General features: G+C 48.2%; 1 protein-coding gene across 1 annotated transcript; it reads left to right on the plus strand.

The window, feature by feature from the left end:
- The first annotated feature begins 15,173 nt into the window (after positions 1–15,173).
- On the plus strand, positions 15,174–20,283 carry LOC103732763 (CMRF35-like molecule). The gene is made up of 4 exons (XM_008831468.3): positions 15,174–15,529; positions 16,504–16,836; positions 18,944–19,067; positions 19,912–20,283. The coding sequence occupies exons 1-4, from the start codon at positions 15,469–15,471 to the stop codon at positions 20,057–20,059; spliced, it is 666 nt and encodes a 221-aa protein (XP_008829690.1). The 5' UTR covers positions 15,174–15,468; the 3' UTR covers positions 20,060–20,283.
- Positions 20,284–23,653: the final 3,370 nt, after the last annotated feature.

Raw genomic sequence — 23,653 nt, forward strand, 5'->3', positions numbered from 1 at the left:
GGAAAAAAAAAAAAAGCCTCACAAAGATTGACAAGATTGACGTGCCTTCTTATCTAACGCTCCCTGGAGTCCTGGCCTTTTTATTTGTTTATATTTTTTGGTCTCTTGGTCTCTCCTATGGTTAAATTTTTCAACCGCTTCCCAATTAAAAGTGGGTCAGGGTTCAGGAAGATTTAAAATGGACAGTTTGGGGCTGGAGAGATGGCTTAGTGGTTAAGAGCACTGGCTGTTCTTGCAGAAGACCCAGGTTCGAATCCCAGCACCCACATGGCAGCTAACAACCATCTGTAACTCCAGTTGCAGGGGATCCAACGCTCTCTTCTGTCCTATGTAGGCATTGCATGACACGGGTGCACTTGCATACACATGCACACAATACATGCATACACATAAAATAAAATAAAGCAAATAAATAAATAAATAAAACAGACAATTGGTGCCAAGTGTGGGGGAAGAGAAAAAAGTCAAGAGTCTCTGAAGCTGACTCAAGGCCAGAGAACAATTAGGCTCCTGAGAATGCAGTTATGAAGCTGCCAGGTGACCCTTGCATGGATTTTTTTTAAAGATTTATGATTATTTTTAAAATTATGTGTATATGGGGGGGTGGGGTGGGAAGGGTATGTGCATATGAGTGCAGGTTCCTACAGATTCCAGAAAAGGGTGTTGGGTACCTTGGAGCTGGAGTTACAGGCTGTTGTGAACCACCCAACATGGGGACTGGGAACCAAACTCAGGTCCTGTGCAAGAACATACAGGCTCTAGTTCCTGAGCCTTCTCTCAGCCCCCAGCATGGTTTTTGATGACACTCTCCCTACCCGTGTAAAAAACAACAGAACGGTGGTTGCCTTCAAGGAGCTTATGAATTGTTGCAAGGAAATAAAATATCTGCAAACTGCGTGGAACTCAACGGAAGACCCAGACAAGGGGACGAGTGATGAAGGGTGATCGTGGAGTTCCTCTCTGGGACATGGCTTTCCAGCTGGGAGCTACAGACTAAGAACAGTAACAAAATAATCCATTTAAAGAGTGTACAATGGAAAAGTGATGCTCATATTTTTGAGGCTGAGTATAGTGAGCAACAGAGAGGACGATGCAGGAAGGGGACCAAGAAACAAGCAGAAGCTGGATCATGTGCTGAGGAGTCTGAATTGTTACCGATGGGAAAAGCCACCCTGGGTGTCAGTCAAGGAGTGAGACAAGATGATCTATCCATCCATCATCTACCTATCTCTACCATCTATCCATCTATCTATCTCTGATCTATTTATCAACATCTATCTATCTATCTATCTATCTATCTATCTATCTATCTATCTATCTATCATCTATCAATCATCTATCTCTCTCTATCATCTATCTCTCTCTCTATCATCTATCATCTATCTATCTCATCTATTATCTATCATCTATCTATATCATCTATCTATCATCTATCATTTATCATCTATCTCAAGTATCATCTATGTATCTATTATCTATCACCTATTTATCTACCCAACATCAATCTATCCATAATCTATCTATCTACCATCTATCTGAACATCTATCATCTATCTATCTATCTATCTATCTATCTATCTATCTATCTTGTCTCCTTTCTCTCTCCTCCCCTTCCTTCCCCTCCCTCCCTCCCTCCCTCCTTCCTTCCTTCCTTCCTTTTTCAAAGGTTCTGTATTAGTTACTTTCCTCATTACTGTGACCAAATAACGGACAAAAATAATTTAAGGAAGGACCAGTTTATTTGGGATTATGGTTTGAGGGGATGAAATCCATCATGGGGGAAAAGGCACAGTGGTGGGATGTGGGGTGGTTGGTCACATTGCACCCACAAGTCAGGAAATAGAGAAAGATGAATGCTGGTATCCCTCCCACCTTTCTCCTTTCTATTCAGCCTGTTACCCAGTCCAGCCCAGGCCCTTACTCCCAGCACCTACCTCCAACCTGTTTACTGGAGAGGCCCCTGATCATAACAGAAGACCCAGAAGAAACGAGTGTGCCACAGGTCCAGAGATGCCCTGCTAGTCACCTTCCCCATGTGCCCAAGGCTGCGGGGTTGCAGCGATCAGCACTTGATGTGGCTTCCAGCTTCCTCTTTCAGTGTCCAAAGGTCTTCCCCCTTTTTAGTTCCCTTTCTTGCTTCTTACAATAGAGTTTGGCAAGAGGTGAGGGAAGATCCATTCCTCTATCTGTTTCCCCATCACAGCTCCTTGTGTTTATGTGGCTCTGTTTGTTTATGTGGCCCGAGGGGTGTGGGTGAGTATGCATCAACAGCACTCCTGGGATACAACATGCTCTTGCCATCACTTTCCACCTCCCCCTGGCTGGAATGCACGGGTAGTGACGGCCATCTTGGATATGCAAATGAAGTCACCTCTTTAGGCTGCAGGGGAGAGTATGCAGAGTATGCACCTGACCAGACTTTTTCTGGACACAGAAACAAATCACTACTTTTTCCATGTAATTTCATTTAGTATAGCTACCATGAACAAGGCACTCATTGAGCTCCAAGATGTTCTCCAATAGGTTGAGTCCCCACAGGGTTTTACTGTGGGTAAGAATTACAGATCACTGGCATTCTAATGAGATATGAATTCTCTGGCACCCAGTTCAGACATGTTGTATAAGATGGAAGGGATTTTTCATTTGCTAATAGAGGAAATGAAATCCAGGATGGGGATGGGGGCAGGGGTAAGGTGAGGGTGGAGATGGGGGAGGGAGATTTAAATATGATCAAAATACATAATATGAAATACTTGAATCAATAAATTAAAAAAAATAATTCAACATGAGCCTAGCATGGTGATCCTGTAATCCCAGCCTTTGGGAACCAGAAGCAGGAGGATCTCTGCAAGTTTGAGGCCAGTCTGGGCTATGTAGTGAGTTTAAGGTCAGCCAGGGATACATAGTTAGAGTCTATCTCAAGAAGATGATGAAGAGAAAGTCGAAGAAGAGGAAGATCTGAAAGAGGAGGAGGAGGACAAGGATGAGGAGCAGGACTAGGAAGAAGAGGAGGAAGGCAAAATGATTTTTCTTTCTACCCGGTTTCCTTCTTTGCTTCACCAAATCTCCCAAGGTCTCCATCATTCCCATCAAGACTAGCTAATTTGCAACAATTTACTGATTTAAATCTTTCTATACCCTCACATCTCTATTGTTTCTATCTATAGGAAAGATACACTTTTCTTTATAAAATATTTTATTTATTATTTCATTTTGTGTGTATGAGTGTATTGCCTGCATGTGTGTAAGTACACCCAGGTCCTGCAATGCCTGTGGAGGTCAGAAGAGAGCATTGAATTCTCCTGGGACTGGAATCACAAACAGTTGTTAGCCACCATATGGGTGCTAGGAACTGAACCCAGGTCCTCTGCAAGAGCAGCCAGTGCTCTTAACCACTGAGTCATCTCTCTAGCCCTCCAAGATACACTTTTCTATAGATACAATACTGCTCACTCAGTAACATTTATAGATACATCTTGACAATGTACTTGAATGAATGCTAAGGGATTGTGAAGAAAGTTTCTAGATTAGCAGAAATTAAGTCTGTATGTGGGAAGTACATATATAGTCATGTGGAGGGGAAAACCTGTACAAGGTGTGCATACATGTGTGTGGGTGCATGTGGAGTTCAGAGGTCAACCTTGGGTGTACCTCAGGTACCATCCACTTTGGGGTTTTTGTTTTGTGTTATTTTGAGATAGGGTCTCTTATTGGCCCAGAACTTGCTGATTTGACTAGGTTGGTTGGCAGTGAATCCCAAGAATGCACCTGTCTCTGCCTCTCTAGCACTGGGATTAAAAGCGTGTGCCATCATGCCTTCTGAGACTTGAACTCTGTCTTCATACTTGAGTGGAAAGCACTTTACCAACTGAGCTGTCTTTCCAGTCACAGAAATTAACTCTTGGAAAGCAAACAAACCAGCCAGGCCCGAGAGTGCATGTTTCTAATTCTGGCATTCGGGAGGCTGAGAGAGGAGGATGGCCCTGAGTTCAAGGCCAGCATGGGCCACATATCTTGTTTCAGAGTAGCTGAGTTACATAGTAAGTACCCTAAAATAAAAGTAATAGCCAGATATAATGGCATATACTTATAACCCCAGTCCTTGGGAGGTTGAGACAGGATGATCAAGAGTTGGAGACTAGCCCAGGTTACAGAAACTCTTGTCTCAAAAAATTCATTAATTTAATTAAAAGCAAACAACCAACATTGAATACATGGGACAAATAAAAGCAAAGCTATTTCCTTGGAAAGTTGTAGGGAAGTCTGTTACATGAGAGAAAGATCCACGGTGTTGCCGTCCTGGACTGAGCTAATCTGGACAGTGCCCCACTGAGCTGAGCAGGCTCTGTCTCCCTGTTGACCGCCCTCCCTCCTACTCCTGTGATCTCGGTGCTCCCAGAGCCAGCTTGATGGTCAGACTGCTTGCTTCCCGTGGCAGATGCCTTCTGTTCTTTTCCATAAATACACTTACTCAATATTTTGTTGCTGGGGTCTCCACAGCTAAGTTCACTGAGTCACCAGAAGGACTCCAAGAGCAGAGCTCAGCAGACCTGTTATATCCCCCCTACCCCCCAGCAGCTGTGGTTTATTGCAGAGAAAGGTGTGATTCTCCCCTGCCACTCCTGGTTCTATCGTCGGTGATGACCTGCTGCCTTGCCCTGGGAGGATGGAACCTCTCTGTCCTGTGGACTTCAGCCCTGGCTGCGTGACCTGCTTAGGATGATGACACATGAGCTGACATGACACATGCCCCACTGTGGTATGGTTTCCTGCTGTCTACAGTGGATGGGTGCCATCTTCAGCCTGGGTCCCCAGCCAAGCTGATTTCCTGCTCAGGAGAACAAGAAATAAATTTGTGTGGTTACACCAGTCTAGAGTTGGGGGGTTGCTATGGTGACCACCGTCAGGAAGAACTGGTGAATACAGTCCCGTGCACACAGGCAGTTTGTTCAGGATGGGAACGGTGAGAACGCCTTTCTGAAACGTTGGAGGCTGTGACGCCTCCCCTTCTCAACTCTCCCCTGCCTTCCAGGAGAGAAATGTGGAGCAGCCCTCACTCACGCCGGCGCCCTTGAGGGAGCTCCTCCAGGGAGTTCAAGAACAAAGTGCCCTGAGCCTGGTTCAATCCTGGGACCCCACCTTGTCAAAGTTCACTGTGTGTGGTACGTAGCTGAAACATGCTAGCCTGTCACTGGCCGGCAGTTACATAGAAAGGTCAGGGCTTCCTGAGCTACCTCCAGGATTACAGCTGTAACTATTGCTGCAGGTCAAGAGGAAACATGGCTTATCAGCCCCTAGTCCCTGTCTTCCTGTCACATACCTGTCCACATCGCCATGTATATACCATACCACATACATATGCACATACTCCACACATGCATGCACATATTGCCGTCACACACCACACCATATACACATGCCACATGCCACACATGCACACACTGCACATGGCACACATGAAGCACATACTACACACGTATTACAAATTCTGATACACTGAAGCGTTTATATCCCTAGGAGTCTTAGATGGAAAGGGGGAGCCATGTAGGTTAATGACGAGGCCTTGGTGCCAAGTCTATGGAAACGGGTCAGGAGCATGTGCCTGAGAAAAGAAAGCATCCAGCTTCCAGGGGTGGGAGGGGATAAAGCAGAAGATCGTCCTGAGGAGGAACTCCTTGGCCCAGACCCCATACACACTTCAGGATCTGTTCCACCAGGGGACAAAGCTAGTTTAATGGTACAACCCCCATGCAGCCACAAGGGGCTCTGTTGTAGATGCGCCTCACACTTGGTTTAGTGCTCTTGAAAAAATCTTAAATTTGGAACGGAACCAGTTTTGGTCTCATCTGGAGGAGACCAAGGTGCGCCTGTACCACAACTAGACTACCAGGCACAGGAAATGATCTATTCATTTTTTTAAAAAATTATGCTAATGGGGAAGGGGGTATAAAGATGATTAAGATGTTCTGTAGGAAGTGCACAAAAATTCAATAAAATTTTACAGAAAAATTATTTTACGTGCATGAGTATTTTGTCTGAATGTGTTTAAGTGCACCCATGTCAGTGCAATGCCTGCAGAGGCCAGAAGAGGGCATCGGATCCCCTGGAACTGGAGTGACAGATGATTGCTAGCCACCAGTGGAACTGAAGCCCGCAAGAGCAGCCAGTGCTCTTACCTGCTGAGCCATCCAGTCCTCAGGAAATGAGAGTCTTCAGGGAGAGCTCTGGGGGACAGGGGTGGTGGGATCTAGATGGCAGTTGGCCTAATCTCTCTGCTCTCCTGAGCCACGTGTAGCTTGAGAAGGACAGGCCTACCTACTGCAGGTGAGGGGCATTATCTTCACAAGGACAAGAAAGGAACAACCATGAACATGCTCGTAGGGATGAACTTCCACAGGCCTTCAGCATCTCTGATCAGCTCTGAGAACATGAGGGGCCAGAGAAGGAAACAGAGACAGACTCAGAAAAGTAAAAGAGGGCTTCAGGGGCGCTGTGCCTCTGTGAGCATCCTCAGCCTTAGGCCTGGCTGATGAGGGACTCCCTGGGCTGGAAAGATAGCCCAGGGGGCTGGGACCATCTGACTGCCTTCAGTGATGCTGCATCCCTGGTCCCAGGTGAAAGGGGGTCTGCTCTGATGGTCAGTCTAGATCTGTTAAAGAGGTCTTCCTTTTTTAATTTAAATTTTTTATTTTTGAAAATTTCATACATGATTATAGTCTTTGCATTATTTCTATCCCTCCCGGTCCCCCACCAACTCCTCCCAGGTCCCCCACTTTCTCAATGTCTTCTTTATTATTGTTACAGATACATAATACGTTCACAAATAAACATATATGCTGAGTCCATTTAGTAGTGTTCATGTGTACATGTTTAGAGCTGTCCACTTGGGACTAAACCTCTCAGGGCGCTTGTCCCTAGAGAAACCTGATTCTCCCTCCCTCAATTGCCACTGATTGCCTACAGCTTTTCATTTAGAGGTGGGACCCTGTGAAATGTCCACCATCCACCATGGCATGCCATTTGGTTTTGTCATTATGCAGATCCTGTTAGACTTCCACACTATGGAGATTTCAAAGCTTCCTAACAAGTCTAGAATGCATTAACTAGTAGCAGGTGTCCTGTCCCTCTGCTTTCACATTCTTCCTGCACCCTCTTCTATGACACTCCATGAGCCTTATATGTAGAGGTTGTATTGTAGATGTGTCACTGTGGTAGTTTGAATGAAAATGTCTCCCATAGGCTCCAAGTATTTGGACATTTTGTCCCCAGACGCTGGTGCTGTTTAGGGAGGTCTTAGAAGGTGTGGCTATCCTGGAGGAAGCAGATCACTGGAGGTGAGCTTAGAGAGTTCTTAAACCTTGCCAGATCTCCAGTGGCTCTCTTGCTTCCTGTGCCTGCTTGAAGATGTAGATCCTAGCTTCCACTCCTCCTCCAGCCACCTCTGCCACCATGCCTCCCCGCCAAGATGGACTGTAATTCCCCTGGAACCATGAGCTCAAATAAATTCTTCCTTTTATAAGTTGCTTTGGTCAGTGTTTCTATCATAGCATCAGAAAAGTGACGAATACAGTCACTTAGGTCTGGGCACCTCATAGTCACTTATTATCTGTGTTTGACCAGTTGTAGAACTTTTAATAGTCTCCATATGTTATAAAAATAAGATTCTTTAATGAGTGGTAAAAGGTACACTTGTCTGCAAATATGAGGATACATATTTAATAAGAAGTTGCGTTGGTCCAGGAAGTGACAGAACTAGGTTCTTCTCTGGAGTCTATAACCAGAGAGAGGTTTTTCTTATTCTAGTTCCACTCAAAACTGACAACTTCTTTTAAGATTTTGTTTTTATTTTTAATTACATGTATATGTGTATGTATGTATGTCTGTGTGTATGTACACATGTGTGCAGGTTCCCATAGAGGCCAGAGGAGAGCATTGAATTCCCTGGAATTGCAGGTCCCCTGTCCTCCACAGGCATTGCATTCCCATGGTGCACTTACATACATATAGGCAAAACATACACATATATATTAAATAATACATAAATAAATTTAAAGACAGCTGTCATCATAGAATTAAAAGGATGAACTCAGTCAATGTCAAAAAGAAAGCCAGGGAAATGGCAGATTAAAGAGATTAGATGAGAATCGATGGGGGACGAGGGAGATAGGATTCGGGTTGTGGCAACACCAGGCCTGTTGATGCCTTCGATCTGATAAGGCAATGTGCAGAAGGAACTGATATGATGTGGGAACGGGGAGAGGAACAGATGGAACATGTTTGTGCACGCAAGACTTAGCGGCACCATAGCCCAGGAGAGACACTGAGCCCTGTACCTAGTTCCACCTCTTTGTGCTTTCCAGAGAAACTGGTAATCTGCATCTAACAGTCAGGAGAAGAAGACACCTTGCTGCAGACAAACCCTCAGCTAACATCCTGAGAGCCTCACCTTTCTCTGCTCCCTGGAGAGTAGGCAGTGTGGAGTCAGGAGAGACAGCAGCAGCCTGAGCAGCGACCAGCTGACTTAATTGTCAGAAAAGCACTCACCCTGTGTGTTCTGTGTGTGAAACTCTGCCTCAGTCTTAGAGATCCAAATCTTCCATTCCAGCCCTTCACGCCTCTGAACTCCCTCCCCACCTCCCCATTCTTAATTCTCTATCCCAATCTCAGGGAACTGCAGGTTGGTAAGAAAACAAGAATGAGAGTCTTAGAGTGTGACAGCTGCCCCAGGTATGTGCATGGGCAGGGGCACAAGAGGACAGAGTTGCAGCTTGAGGGCTGGTCCCCTGGCTGGGAATCTAGCACCATGTTCAGTAGTAGTCTGAATTCTCCCAGGTGTGAGAAGTCGGAGGAGATGGGGACTGAGGAGAACAAAGTTTAACTTGGGTCCCTGGTTGTGCTTTAGAGAACATGGCTCTTCCATGATTTTCAGTAGAGCTGGGGAGGATGGATGGGGAGGACTATGAGCCAGGAGCTGGGGGGCTGTGGAGAGCAGGCACCCCTAACCCACAGGTCTTGTATGTGTCCAGTCATCCAGAGTCAGAGGAACAAAGGTTACCAAAGTCCATGGGCATCTGAACCAGTCCAGGTGGCTTCTCTCCCTGCATTTCCTGCATCCTGCTACCCAGAGCATCACATCCAAGAAGGGCAGGCCAGGAAGCAGAGAGGGGCAGGAAAGTAGTATTGGGGAGGGATATGCTCATCCAACCCTCTGTGAGGCAGTTCCACCTCATCTCCTCCTGGTGTTGCCCTGGTTGCAGGTGTGACATCTGGACTCCAGGGGACACAGACACGAGGTTGTCCTCAGCTCCCTCCTCTTGCAGCTGCTAGGTGAGTGGGGCCAGCCATGAATAATGGGAATTCTTCCTTGAGTGGGAGAGGAGAATGGGTAGGGTAGGACTTGGGGAAGGAGCGGCTATCAGAGGCAAGTGGGGCAAGAAGAGAGAGCGTGAAATTAGCAGAGTGTCCAGGAAGCTTGCAGTGCTTTCCCAGGCGGTTTTGTTCTGCTCCGCCCTAGCACTGTGCACGGCCAGGGAGGATCCTTGAGTGTTCAGTGTCAATATGAAGTGGAATCTAAGACAGATGTAAATACTCCTATAAAGACGTGTGTCTACAACACTGTAAGGTTAACAAGACCGAAGATGCAGAGAGAGAGAGGAGGAGATCGGCCTACTATACATCAGGGATCATCCCTCACATTCACGATGAACTTGGAGTGCCTCACTGTGAATGACAGGCGCATACCAGTGTGGGGTTCATTGAGGTGCATTTGACGAAGGATCGCAAGGACCTCAGCACGGTCCCATCCATCTTCCAGACTGTTGCGCCATCAGGGATCATCCCTCACATTCACGATGAACTTGGAGCGCCTCACTGTGAATGACAGGCGTGGGGTTCATTGAGGTGCATTTGATGAAGGATCGCAAGGACCTCAGCACGGTCCCATCCATCTTCCAGACTGTTGCGTCTCTATCGCCAGGTGAGCCCCCGATCCCATCAGCAGGAGAACTGCTCCCACGTGGGGCTGTCCAACCGAGCAATGAGTGAAGGCCTGGAACAAATGAGTTCACTGTGAATAAGGCGTTGGCGGTGGGGAATGAGCAGTGTGTGTCTTGCTGTGTGCAAGGGAATGTGTGGGCACATGCCATAGACCGGGGTGGCTCAGTCTGTAAGGCCCTCTGTGTGTCCCACCCGATGCTGTGTGATTTCCCTCTTGTGCTCTCTGTGGTTTTCATACTGAAGTGTGGGGAACGAAAACTCAGATGCCAGTGGGTGTGTAAAGAGGGAGTCTGTGTCCAGCCCGCTCCATGGAAGACCCATCTCCACAGAGTCCACCAAGCAAACATGGCTCTAGATTGTTCTTACTGGCTATTCCCATCCCTACAGAGACTGTCCAGTGTTTGGGGCCATAGGCCTGGCTGATGGTGTGGAGGCCGAGGAGGCTGGATGGACATAGCTTTCCATCACTAAGTGTGGAGCCCACTGACCATCCTTCTCTTTCCTGAAGCCTCGCTACAGCCATCAGCTTCCCCCAGGGCCCTGCTTCTCCAATTTCTCTGCGTCAATGTGGACAGAAACATCAACACAGGTGATGGTGTGAGTGGGCCTTGAGCTGGGCTCCCAGTGTCTTTCCAAAAACCCTTCATCTCCCTCTTTCGGAGGTGAATTCTTTCTTTAAAATATTATTATTATTATTATTGTGTATGTGTATGTGTATTGTGTGAGTGTAGATGCATGCCTGCCATAATGTGTGTGGAGGTCAGAGACAACTTTTTGGGAGCTGATTCTCTCCTTCCTCTGTGGGTTCTGCGGATCAGGCTGCCAGGCCTGCATGGAAAGCATTTAACCCATTGAAGCATCTTGCTGGCCCTGGAAGCCGGTTCTTACATCTAAAAGTGCCCACTTGCCCTGGAACTGCTGGTGGTGAGGCTGGGGAGGTATCAGGCCTAGATATGTCGGACTCAGGATATCTGTTCCACACGCCCTGAATAAGCCAATCAGAGCTACAGGGCTGATGGTGACTGGGAGACTAAGCTAAGGTCACTGAGCCCGACTTGCATTCTACCCTCAGCCCTGATCACAGCCTTCAGGGATGAGAACACCACAAATACTCAGGGACTTCTGTGTCTCTGACAATATACACCCGGCTGTCCACATCTGGAGAGAACACTCTTGATCCCAGGCCACAGCCTTAGTAAGACACTGTGCCTCTGGGTGGGAGGCTGCATTGTGTATAGACATAGCTGGTTTGGGTTTCTCTCCTCTGGGATCCTCTTGTAGTCATTAATCTCAAGAAGGTCTTACTGAGACCCAGATGTCCTTCCTGGGATTAGGACACTGCAGTGGTCACCCAGACATGGTTCTGCTGGGCACAGCCTTTGTTTTTCTGGTGGTTCACACAGCGAACAAGCCACACAGAAGTCATCAAATTTGCCAAGTGTAGATGATTGCTGGGGAAATGGTCATCACAGGAGTTGGAGAGAGTGTGGGATGGAGGGGCAGTGTGACTTTCGACATGATGATCAGACAAAGTGTTACCGATTGGAGGCCATGGGAGTAGAAGCTGCAGAACTGGGGGAGCCAGCCCCCAGCTAGGGGTCGGGTGGAGAAAGTGGTCCAGGCTGAGATAGGAGAGAGTACAGATGCCTTGTCCCAGAGTCCTCAGTTCTGAGCAAGGGAACAGAGGGTAACTCTGACACTGTCCTCCCTGCAGACAAGCCTTGATCACAAGTGTCGGCCTATTACACAGACCTAGTCTTGCGAGGCATGTGAACCCTGAACCAGGTCCTCATTCTTATCATTAAAGAACTTCTTTTTTGAGACAGGGTCTCCCTGTAGCCCCAGCTGGCCTGGAACTCGCTATGTAGCCTTGAACTTACAGAGATCTGCCTGCCTCTGCCTCTTGACTGGGATTAATTGGCATGTACCGCCCATACCCAGCTTCAAGCCAAGAATTTTAAAGACCTTGGGTGGCCCCAGACACTCTCTGTGAAAAATCTAACAGTCTCTGTGTTTAAATAGATGCTGTATTTTATGAACAGTGTTCAGCAACGACATCACCATGTTCTAGAGTCCATGACCAGATGGACATGGCCAGGGGTAACCCTCAAATGAAGAGGGCTGATGTGAATTCTTCCCCAGACACGGGGTCCCCCTGGATGCCTGGGCTCTCCTCATTTTTTCCTCATGGCCATGCCCTTCCTATAACCACTGTCATTAGGTCAAGGTCAATTCCTAGGCTGACCATCAGGGGCACAGGTCATAAGAACATGGCTGATCTATCTTGGGTAAGACGAGGATCGTTGTAATCACAGAATGTGGGCATGAGGGACATACAAAATGACAAGGCTTCTGTCTGGGGGAGGTGACTCCTGCTCAGCAGTGTCCGCTTCCTGCTCCTCTTCTTCCTGGCATCCCTGCTCCTGAGCATGCTCAATGCTGTCGTATGGGTGAACAGGCCTCAGAGCAGCTCTGCTAGGAGGCAGAGTTACCACAGTTATGAGAACTGTTAGCGACTCCTGTGAGCCACGGCCCTGTCCAGTGACATAGTCGCTCTGGTAAGCAGTGTTATTTCGTGGTCTGTGCTTTAGTTCCCTCCTCCAGGTTCCTGCCCTGAGTTCCTGCCCTGACTCCCCTTAGGCGTGCTTGGACGTGTAAGATGCAATAAACCCTTTCCTCCCAAAACTGGTTTTGCTCAGTGTTTCATCACAACAGAACTAGCAAACTAGTTTGTTTTGAATGAACGAACCCTGCGTCCCTCTCCAGCATCTGTTGCAATACAGTGTGTATAAATTTCTTTATAACTTTTTTCTTGTGTGTGTCCCTTGCCTACCTAAATCTTACCTAACCAAGACAGCTTTTTAAAAAAGCTTGTTGTTTTGAGAACCTCATACATGAGTACTGTATTCAAAATGCACAGAATAAGTGACTATGGGACGCCCAGCCCCAACTGATAGTCCTGTAACCCCTACAGCTAAGGTTCATGGAACACTGGGGAAGAGAGGGCAGAAAGATTGTAGGAGCCAGAGGACCAGGATGGTGCCGCTAGACGGTGTCTCCAGACAAGACCGGGAAGCTGCAGCCATGAAATCCCAACAATGTGGTTGCATAAACAAGACCCACGTACGACACTAGTTGACACGCCAACATGGATGGGGGAAAGTTCATAAGCACAGCTCTTTGAAGCGTGTCCAAACCTAAGCATGTGCTTACCCCTGCCAGCTCAGCCATCACCAACATTTCTGAGCCTCATGTTGTTCTGGCCTCGTGTTGGGTTCACTGACTTGCCAAGTCGAGGTGTTTCTGTGCCGTCACCTTGATCTTTGCTCCCATTACCACCCACGTTTCTCACGTCTGGGAGGAGCGAGGGTGCTGAGTTTAAGTATGAAGCCTTGTGTTCAGAAAATAACACAGAGGCCGGGTATACTGGGTCCTCTATGGGACAGACCTGAGTCAAAACCCACATCCATTGATCTCCATAAATCGCTGCTCAGTCCCGGGGACCAAGCACCATGTTGTATCCCTTGGTTCGTAACAGCGTTGAATATGCCCCCAAAGTCTGATTATTCCATTCCTCAGGCAGAGACACCCTGGCAGTGGGGTCAGCCTCCTTTGGAGAAGGGCATTTAAGGTTAGTTCTGGCAGCTTCTCTTTTTCTCTGTCCTTCTGGAGACCAGACCAAGGCCATGTGATTTTGAACTGGCTAAAGTTTGGGAATTAATTGCAAGCCAAGAACATGGCTTTTTAATCCAGTTTTGCACTTCCAAGAACTAGACCGTATCTGCTTGTACAAAGGGAGTCTTTGGCCTGGTACCATTTAGTTGTAAGGGCATGATGATGAACCTTCCAGCACCAAAGACTTCTGACAGCTCCACTGTTCTGCAGATGCCTACATTACAGATGCCCGATTCCGGATCTCCCATCCACCTATTCTGTTGGCACACAGTGAGGGTTCACTGAATACCAACCAGTGACCATGGCACTGGAGTCTAGCAGTAAACAAGAGCAGCTCTTCTCTCTTCTTTATCTGGTGTTCAGCTGTGCATAAAGAAACAGTGGACACAGACAAAATACACAGACATCATAAAGATGCCATGGAGAAAATAAGATGAGGGAGTCCCTGTGTCACACGTTAACAGGCACTGAAAGCGAGCGGAGTGAGTGTGGATGCCCAGAGAAAAGCCCCAAGCCAGGGATCAGCAAGTGCAAATGTCCCCCACCATAGCCTTCAGACGTCGACCCAGGTTAGAGGGGTGCAGGTGCCTCTGCAGTCAGGTGGATTGTGGGCTCCAGGAGTCATTCTCCTGCTTCCCCCGCCCCGATCTCAGAGGTAAATGTACAACCAGTGCTGGGTAACTGAGTTCTCAGAGAGGAGAGATCTGAGAGGGTCTTTTTCCACCCAATACTCTACCAATATGAGTGACAACTGGTCCGTGTCTAGATATGGGAACAGGAAGGACAAGAAGACAGGGTGACTAGGTGGAGTGACTACATCTGTACTCTCAAGGCTGAGAAAGGAGGATTGTTGCAAGTTCAAGGTTAGCCTGAGCTACATAGTGCATTCCAGCTCAGTCCAGGCTGCCTTGTGAGATCCTGTCTTAAGCAAGGGCTGAGGATATAGCTCAGTTATTAGAGTGCTTGCCTAGCATGCATGAAGCCCTGGGTTCAATGTCCAGCACTGGTGGCACACACCTGTAATCCTAGCACTGGAGACAGGGAGGTAGGAGAGTCATTTCAAGGTCATCTTCAACTACATAGAGGCCAGCCTGGGCTAGGGACCCTATTTCAATCAAACAAGCAACAAACAAACAAACCAAAAAAGAGCTGGAAGAGGAGGAGGGAGAGGAAGGAGGAGGAGGAAGACTGAGTTGTCTGCACCCTAGCTGCGGACTCAGCAACAAGATGGAAACTAATCAGGATGTCAGGGGGTCACAGCATCAGCTGTGGAGACCCCATGGACTCAGAGCACTCTATGGGTGTCTAAGATGGATGCTGGGAGGGCACAGTTCCTCTGTGGTCATCGAGATGGGACTACAGAAGATGGACAGCTCTGAGACCCACTCACAGGATCCTGACAGGAAGGAAGTAGTGTATCATAAAGGATGGGGCAGCCTCAACACAAAGGAAATGCTCTCACTGGGCTGCACTGTATGTGTGAGGACTGGGAGACCCTCAGCTGAGGGCTGTGGGGACGGGTGCTGTCCCTGATCCACAGGCCTTGGATGTGCCCGGTCATTGGGAATGATAGGCACTGACATCCCTATGGCCTGTGCATCTGAAGAGCCCAGGCCACTTTTCTCTCTGCACTTCCTGCCCCTCGCTCAGCTGGAGCATCACATGGAAGACAGGAACCAGGAAGCAGAGGACAGAGAAGCAGAACTAAGAGAGTGAGCATCCGACTCTCGATGAGGAGGCTGCAGCTTCTCCTCTCTTGGGCTTCATGCGGATGCAGGTGACGTCTGTGCTGAAGAAATGATCCCAAGAGTCATGGACACGTGGCTGCCTACAGCTTTGTTGCTCCTACAGGCCCCAGGTGAGTGGGACCAGCCTTGGGTAGGGGAAGTTCTGTTGTGAGTGGGAGAGGGGCAGGAGAAGGATGGGAGGTGGGGAAAAAGCAGCCAGTGGGGGCAGATGGGACCTAGAGGGAGGGCATGAGGGTGAGGAGCAGAGCCCAGGAGTGGCCAGCATCTACTTTACATGCGCTGCCACACGTCATAGGCATGTCTACCTGCACCGGGGACAGAGTCAAGACCTGTATTTGTTTGTTTTGCTATTGCTGTGATAAAACACTGCACAAACCAATTTGGGGAGGAAAGAATTTATTGCATCTTACACTTCCAAGCATACTTGAGCAAAGTCAGGCGGGAACTCAGGGCAGGAATCTGGAGGCAGGAACCGAAGGCCAGGACGTGAAGGAATGCTGCTTACTGACTTGCTCCTCTGGCCTGTGCTCAGCCTGCTTTCTTATACAATCTAGGACAACCTATCCAGGGGTGGCACCGCCCACAGTGGGCTGGCCCCTCCTATATCACCCAACAATCAAGAAAATGCCTCATAGACATGGCCACGGGCCAATCTGATAGAGGAAATTCCCCAGTTGCGGTTCCATGGGCCCATTGAGAGGGTCAGCCATGACGGTCATTGCTATGGCTACACAATCTCAATGATGCTTCATCCAACACACACACATACACACACACACACACCAAGGCACACATTCCATACACAAAGATGTACACATATGTTACACATAGGCAAAGTGACATATGTGTGTATACAGTATTATTCCCTTCTGGGCCCTTCCTTCCTCTGGGGACACCCCCTCTCCCTGCTCCCACTGCTGGAGGACAGAGATTCTCACCACTCAGTCCTGACTCATGGGTCTGACAAAGTCAGTCTCCTTTCACACTGCCTCCTCCAGACCTGAGTGCCCTGGAACACCTGACCAGAGGGAGCCCTGACCCCTTTTCAGTGTGGGGGTGCAGAATTGGGGCCTGTATTTTCCAGGCTGTGTTCCTCTGAGTGGCCCTGGGACTGTGACAGGCATCGTGGGGAGATCCCTGAGCGTGCAGTGTCAGTACGAAGAGAAGTACAAGACATACAACAAGTACTGGTGCAGAAAATCATTGTTACTGTGTTCAACGATTGTGAAGACCAAGAGCTCAGGAGAAGTGAGGAAAGACCGAGTGTCCATCAGGGACCATCCAGCCAACCTGACCTTCACGGTGACCTTGGAGCACCTTACCCTGAATGATGCAGACACCTACGAGTGTGGGCTAGATACACCATGGACTGAAGGATTTGATAAGTCCGTCGAGGTTATGGTGTTTATAGTCCCAGGTGAGCCCCCTCCATGAGCACCAGGACCCAGGTGGCCAGAGTCCAGCCCTGTCCTTACCTCCTGAAAGAAAGTACTAGAGCATGAGCTTGGCAGGTCAGTGAGCCAGAACACGGGATGGGGGGGTACCCCATACATGCCAGTGTGACAGCATATGTGGTACATAGATAACATGTGTATACATACACACACATATACAATAGGGCACTGCTTTGTGCCCCATGGGACAGTCTCAGGCCCAGGCCCTGAATCCCTGACTCTTTGTGACTTCCTATCCTGATAGGGGACAAGTCCTTTCCCACAGGTCTCACCTGGACCTGTCCCCAGCCTCCCTGTGCAAACAGGACCCCAGTGCATCTGTTCCCCTCTATCAGAGGCTGCCTTGGCCTGAACTTTAGTGGACACTTCCCTGGCATGGATGCTTCTGACCTACCAGCTTCATTGTGGTTGTTCAGGGGCTTCTAAGTGGCCACCAGAGACACAGGAAGGAGGCGGGGTCATGTGTATGGCTTCCTGGCCCCTCAAGTGTGGGGGGGCATCCAACACCTCCAGATTCCCCTGTATCCCCATTTCTGGGTATTTTCTTCCTTTTCTTTCACTTTTCTTTGGGGGGTGGGTTTGAGACAGAGTCTCCCTGCGGCCCCAACTGGCCTGGAACTAACTCCCTATGTAGACCAGGCCAGACCTGATCTCACAGAGATCTGCCTGCCTCTGCCTCCAAAGTGCCGGAATCAAAGACATGTACCACCTAGCTCCCAGATACTTTTTATTGCAAGAATAAAAAATACCAGAGAATCCCCTGAAAATACCTCCCTATGGGCAGAGGGACAAGTGGGAGAGAAAACAGTCTCCCAGCTGTTACAGCCCCTAGTGCTCTGTGTGTGTGAAGATCATCCATCCTTCCCTGATGGAGCTTCCCTGCTCACTGGAACCCAATTGAGTGCATCTTAAGTGGAGGTAGGGGGAACAGGGGCTGAAGGGATGCAACCTGTTCTCCTAGCTTAGGGTTTTTTGGAAATTTTTAAAATTTATTTTTATTTTATGTTTATGAGTGTTTTGCCTGCATATGTGTAAGTGCACCATATGCATAAAGTACCTGCAGAGGCCAGAAGAGGGTGTCAGATCCCCTGGAGCTGGAGTTACAGACAGTCGTTAGCTACATGTGGGTCCTGGAAACTGAACCTGTCTGCTCCGCAAGAGCAGCTGGTGCTCTTAACCACTGAGCCACCTCTCTAGGCTCCTGATTTCTTTTTCTTCCAGACAGGGGTTCTTGGAGCCTAGGTTAGACACAAACTCATTATGTAACTGAAGCTGGCCTTGAACTCCTGATCTTCCTGTCTCTGCTTCTCCAGCACTGGGACTGCAGGCATATGCCACCACCATGCCGGCCTTTCGGTTCCTGATTCTCAATTTTGGTTTCCCCTCTCTGCAAGGTCCCCTGCCCACACCCTTTGTGGGTTCATGTTGAAGAGTGGGAAATCCCACTGGCGTCCCTAATTTTCTGCAGCGGAGGCCACTCTCCACCAGGTCCACCAAACATCTGTCTCTCTAGAACTTTCTTCCTGGCCATTCTTTCTTCAGGGTGGACTGTCTACTGGCCTGTTTGGACTGTAGGTCTGGCTGACTGCCTGGGGCTGAGTGAGCTGGACAGACAGTCCCATCATTCCCTGTGTACTCAGTCAACCATCCCTCTCTCCTGTGAAGCCTCATTCCAACCATCAGCCCTGCCCTAGGATTCTGTTTCTTCACTTTCTCTGGATCAGTCCCCCACAGTAGATATCACTGTGTTTGTTCCTCAGAAGGATGGAGGACAAGGATGGCTGGGGCTGGATGGGACCTGGCACCAAGTATCTTGTCACTGACACTCAAACCCTCCTGCTTAGGAAGACAGGTCTTGCGTCTGAGAGTGCCACCCAGCCACAGTGCACCTTGATATGGGGCCAGGGAGGGGCAGCCCTGGCCAGGTCTTGGTGTGGCCACTGGAGCTTGTTGGATGCAGGACAGCTGTCCATCATGCCCCTACAACCTGCTGTGTGAAGCAGAGCCACACATGGCCAGTGAGAGAGACTGAATGGAGGTCACTGGGCCTGTCTTGTGTTTCACCCTCAGAGCCAAATGCAGACTCCAGCCCTGGAAACAACACAAGCACTCAGGAGCCTTCCACGTCCCCATCAGTGAACACCCAGCCTAGTGATACCACAGAGGACACTTCAGAACCCAGCCCACAGCCTCGGTAAGGCCTTCTGTCTGGACTATGCCTAGATAGGGGCATGCTAAGAGGGGGAGGGGGAGGGACTTGGGTTTCCCTTGTCTGGGCTCCTCCTGTATTCTCCAAGACTACGTTAACCTAGGGTAGTCCCGTGAGTGTCAGGTACTCTTTGCTGAATAGGGACCCAGCAGTGTCCCCCAGACATTGTCCTGTTGGGATGGAGTTCTGCTGGGTCGATCCGCACGGGGACCAAGTAAAAGCACCCAGGGCCTAAAGAGACAGCTGAATTTAGTGACACACCCTTGAAATTCCAGTTCTGTGGAGGTGGAGACAGGCAGATCCCTGAGGCTCACCGGCCAGCCTCCCAGCCTACTTGGCAAGCTCAGGCCAGTGAGAGACCTTGTCTCAAAAACCAAAGTGGATGGCTCCTGAGGAAAGATGCCTGAAGTTGTTCTCTGGTCTCTGTGTTCATATGCACACCTCTACACACACACATACACACACACACACACACACACACACACACACAAACACACACAAGATGAATTAATTAAAATAAATACAATCATCTAGAAAGAAATAAGGGGAGACAGTAGTGGGGGTCACTGTCTGACTAGAGTCCATGGGAGTAATGGTCTGTGGGTTGGGGTAGCCAGGTACCCAGAAGTCTGGAGACAGTGGTCAGGTTCACAATTCAGGGACACTTTTTAGGCTTTCAGTCACACTGGTCATTCATGTAAGACTGTCTTGCCCCACTTGGTCCCTTCATGGATCACTGTGGACACAGGACCTGGGTGAAAGAGACAGGAGCACGACACAGGACAGCAGCGCCTCCTGGGAATTGAGCTTGTCACCATGTCCCCCACAGGTCCCTGCTGAGCAGCATCTACTTCAGGCTCCTGGTCTTCTTGGAGTTTCCCCTGCTCCTGAGCATGCTCAGTGCCATCCTGTGGGTGGACAGACCTCAGAGATACCCTCGGGGGAGGCAGAATCAGGCAGATTATGAGAACCAGTAATATCTGTCCTGGGACACAGCCTTTCTGATGGATGAGGATGGCCAGAAAATTTGTGTTTCTTTTAGAATACTCTGAACGTTCTAGAAATACCTGAGAAACTTCTTTGTACTGTATCAAACACATAAAAGAATGTACCTAATAAAAAGGCACTTTAAAAATAGACTATCCTGGGGCTAGAGAGATGGCTCAGCGGTTAAGAGCACTGACTGCTCTTGCAGAGGACCCGGGTTCGATTCCCAGTACCCACATGGCAGCTACGAACCATCCTTAACTCCAGTTCTGGAGAATCTGATGCCCTCTTCTGACTTCCATGGCATTGCATGACACGGTACATTCACATACATGCAGGGAATACACTCATGTACCTAAAATAAAAATAATAAAATATTTTTTAAAATAGGCTATCCTTTGTTCTTTGACAATTTCATACATGTAAATAATACATCTTGATCATGTCTATCCTCAATTGCCTCCATTCCTCCCAAGTACCCATATCATGTCCTGATCCCCACTTCATGTCTCTCCTCGTTTATTGGCAACTTGGAGTCTAATTAGAGCTGCCTGATGGAATGCTGACTGATGTTGGTCTGACCTTGTGCAGGTCTTGTGCAGCAGGTTCCTGAGGGCAACCATCATGTCATGTCAGAAGACAGTATTGCACAGCACTCCTCCCCATCCTCCAGCTCTTACAGTCTCTCCTCCCCTTCTCCCAGGATGTTCCCTGAGCCTTGGGGGTGGGTGGGATATAGATGCCCCATTTATGGCTCAATAGTCATTTATTCTCAGCACTCTGACAAGTTCTAGGTCTCTGCATTGACTGTTGCCCATGGCAGACAGAAGGGTCCCTGGCCATGGTTGATGGCATTGTTCATCTATGGTTATAAGCATAAATATTTAGAAGGCAATTTGACAGCATGTCCAATAAACGCATATACTTTAAACCAGGGATACGCCCAGCCCTTGGCCCTTTTCTGGCTTAATAGAACATGGTTAATATTATGAGCCTTTCTGATCTCATGTGCCTGCTTTCTGCCCACCTCAGAGAGAACTGAATCCTCAACTCGATTGAATCCTGAGTGAAACATCTGCCATCATTCCCTTGCACTAAGGGTTTCTCACGCACATACGCACAGACTACCAGGAGTACATTGTTTAGCTTTTCTGTATCTGAATTTTATGTAAACCGAGTTACATTTCCCCCCTCAGTACTAGGGAGAAAACCCAAAGCCTGACACATGCTAAGCAAGCACTTGGCCATGGAGATATGGAGATGCACCCCAGTTCTCTCTCTCTCTCTCTCTCTCTCTCTCTCTCTCTCTCTCTCTCCCCTCCCTCTCCTTTCTCCTTCTTCCCTCCCTCCATCTTCCCTTTCTCTTTCCTTGACAGGGTCTCTCTGTGTAACCCAGACTGCTTTCTAACTCATCCTCTGCCTCCCTAGTTCTGGGATTACAGGTATGTGCCATGCACAGCATGCATGTTTCACTCCTAAGTCATGTGATTCTATCATTTGACATTGTACCTTTGAGATTCACACACACACCGATGTGCTGTGCTGTGCTGACATGTCATTTGTGTTGCCCTCTGTCTCTGCGTGAACACGGCTGTGTGTTTTCCCTTCTGCGGATAAACATTTTTGATGCCTCTTCACTTTTTCCTTCCCTCCCTCCCTTCTTCCTCCTCTTTTCCCTCCTCCTCTGTCTCTCGCTGCTTCTCTGTCTCTATTTTGAGGCAAAATGCAAGATGGATGGCTAGGATTACAAGCATATACCACCATGCCCAGCTTGTTTGTGTATTTAAGCACACCTGTGTTGTGCAATGCTTGCAGAGGCTAGAAGAGGGCACTAGATTCCCTGGAACTAGAGTTACAAACATTGTTAGCCACCGTGTGGGTGCTGGGAACTGAACACAGGTCCTCTGGAAAAGCAGCCAGTGCTTTAAACTGCTAAGCCATTTCTCCAGCCCCAAGAAATGCTTTTTAATTATAATGAACAAATTAGTATTTTTCATTGTGGATTATGCCTTTGCCTCTCACTTAAGAAATCATTGATACCAGTGTGGTGGCACATGCCTGCCATCCCAGCACTTGGGAGGTAGAAACAAGAGGATCTGGAGTTTAAAGTCATCCTCAGCTATGTAGTAAGTTTCAGGCCAGCCTGGGCTACTTGAGAGTCTGTCTCAGAAAGAAGAAGGAGGGGGAGGAGGAGGAGGAGGAAGTGGAGGAGGAGGGGGGGGAAGAGGAGGAGGAAGAGGAAGTGGAGGAGGAGGAAGAAGTGGAGGAGGAAGAGGAGGAGGAGGAGGAAGAGGAAGTGGAGGAGGAGGAAGAAGTGGAGGAGGAAGAGGAGGAGGAGGAAGAGGAGGAGGAGGAAGTGGAGGAGGAAGAGGAGGAAGAGGAAGAGGAAGAAGAGGAGGAGGAGGAGGAACAGGAGGAAGAAGATACTCACACCTAAAAATTGAATTGTTTCCTGTATTTTCTTATAAAAGCTTTTGTTAAAAAAATTTCATTTAGCCAGGCATGGTGGTACCTGCCTTTAATTCCAGTACTCCAGAGGCAAGAGGTAGGTGGATCTCTGTGAGATGAAGGCCAGCGTGGTCTACATAGTGAGTTCCAGGTCAGCTGGGGCTACAGGGAGACCCTGTCTCAATAAAACAAAAATTTTGTTATTATTGTGTATGTGCATAGTGTGTGTATGTGTAGGCTTGTGCATGCCACAGCGCGCATGTGGAGGTTCGAGAACAATTTTGTGGAGTTGGTTCTCTCCTTCCACCTTTATGTGGGTTCTGGGAATCGAATTCTGGTTGCTAGGCTTATGCAGCGATTATCTTTAACCACTGAGCTGTCTTTCCAGCCCTGTAAACAGTTTTTTAAAATTTCCCTTTTATGAGTAAGTTCCTGACCTACTTTTAACTGATTTCTGTGTCAAGGCTGGACTAGTAACTCATTTTCCTTTCTTCCACTTAATAAAGCACTTCCTCCTTGCTCTTTAATGCCACTCTGGGGCATATATTGATTTCTGATGTGCTTGGATTTTTTTTCTGTGAAGTTTGTCTAATTGAGTGTCTTTGAACCAGCACACTGTAGTTTTAATTGTTACACATTTACTTTAGAGTCTTGATTTAAGGTGGGCCATATCACTGCACACTCTTTTTTGATATCAGAAAGTCTTTGTAAACACTAGCCAAGTCTTCACATCTGAGAACTGGCCAGTTCCTAAAAAGAAAACGAATCTGCTGGGACTTTGAGTGTGAGCATATCGAAAGGATCTTTAGGATAACTTCCATGTCCATGCACATGGACTGCAGCTCCAATTATTTTTCAACTTTTAAAATGTCATTTAAGTAGCTGGAGCGATGGCTCAGTGGTTAAGAGCACTGACTACTCTTGCAGAGGACCCAGGTTCGATTCCCAGCACCCACATGGCAGTTTACAACCGTCCACAATTTCAGTTCCAGGGGATCCGATGCCTTCTTCTGACTTCCGTGGGCATTGCACATAGGTGTACTTACACACATGCAGGCAATACACTCGTACACATAAAATAAAATAAAAAGAAGAGCTTAAAATGTCATTTAAGGGCAGATGAGGTGGTTCGGTGA

Source organism: Nannospalax galili, unplaced genomic scaffold (genome assembly GCF_000622305.1).
Source record: "Nannospalax galili isolate Female #2095 unplaced genomic scaffold, S.galili_v1.0 scaffold634, whole genome shotgun sequence".
In the NCBI taxonomy this organism is placed as follows: Eukaryota; Metazoa; Chordata; class Mammalia; order Rodentia; family Spalacidae; genus Nannospalax; species Nannospalax galili.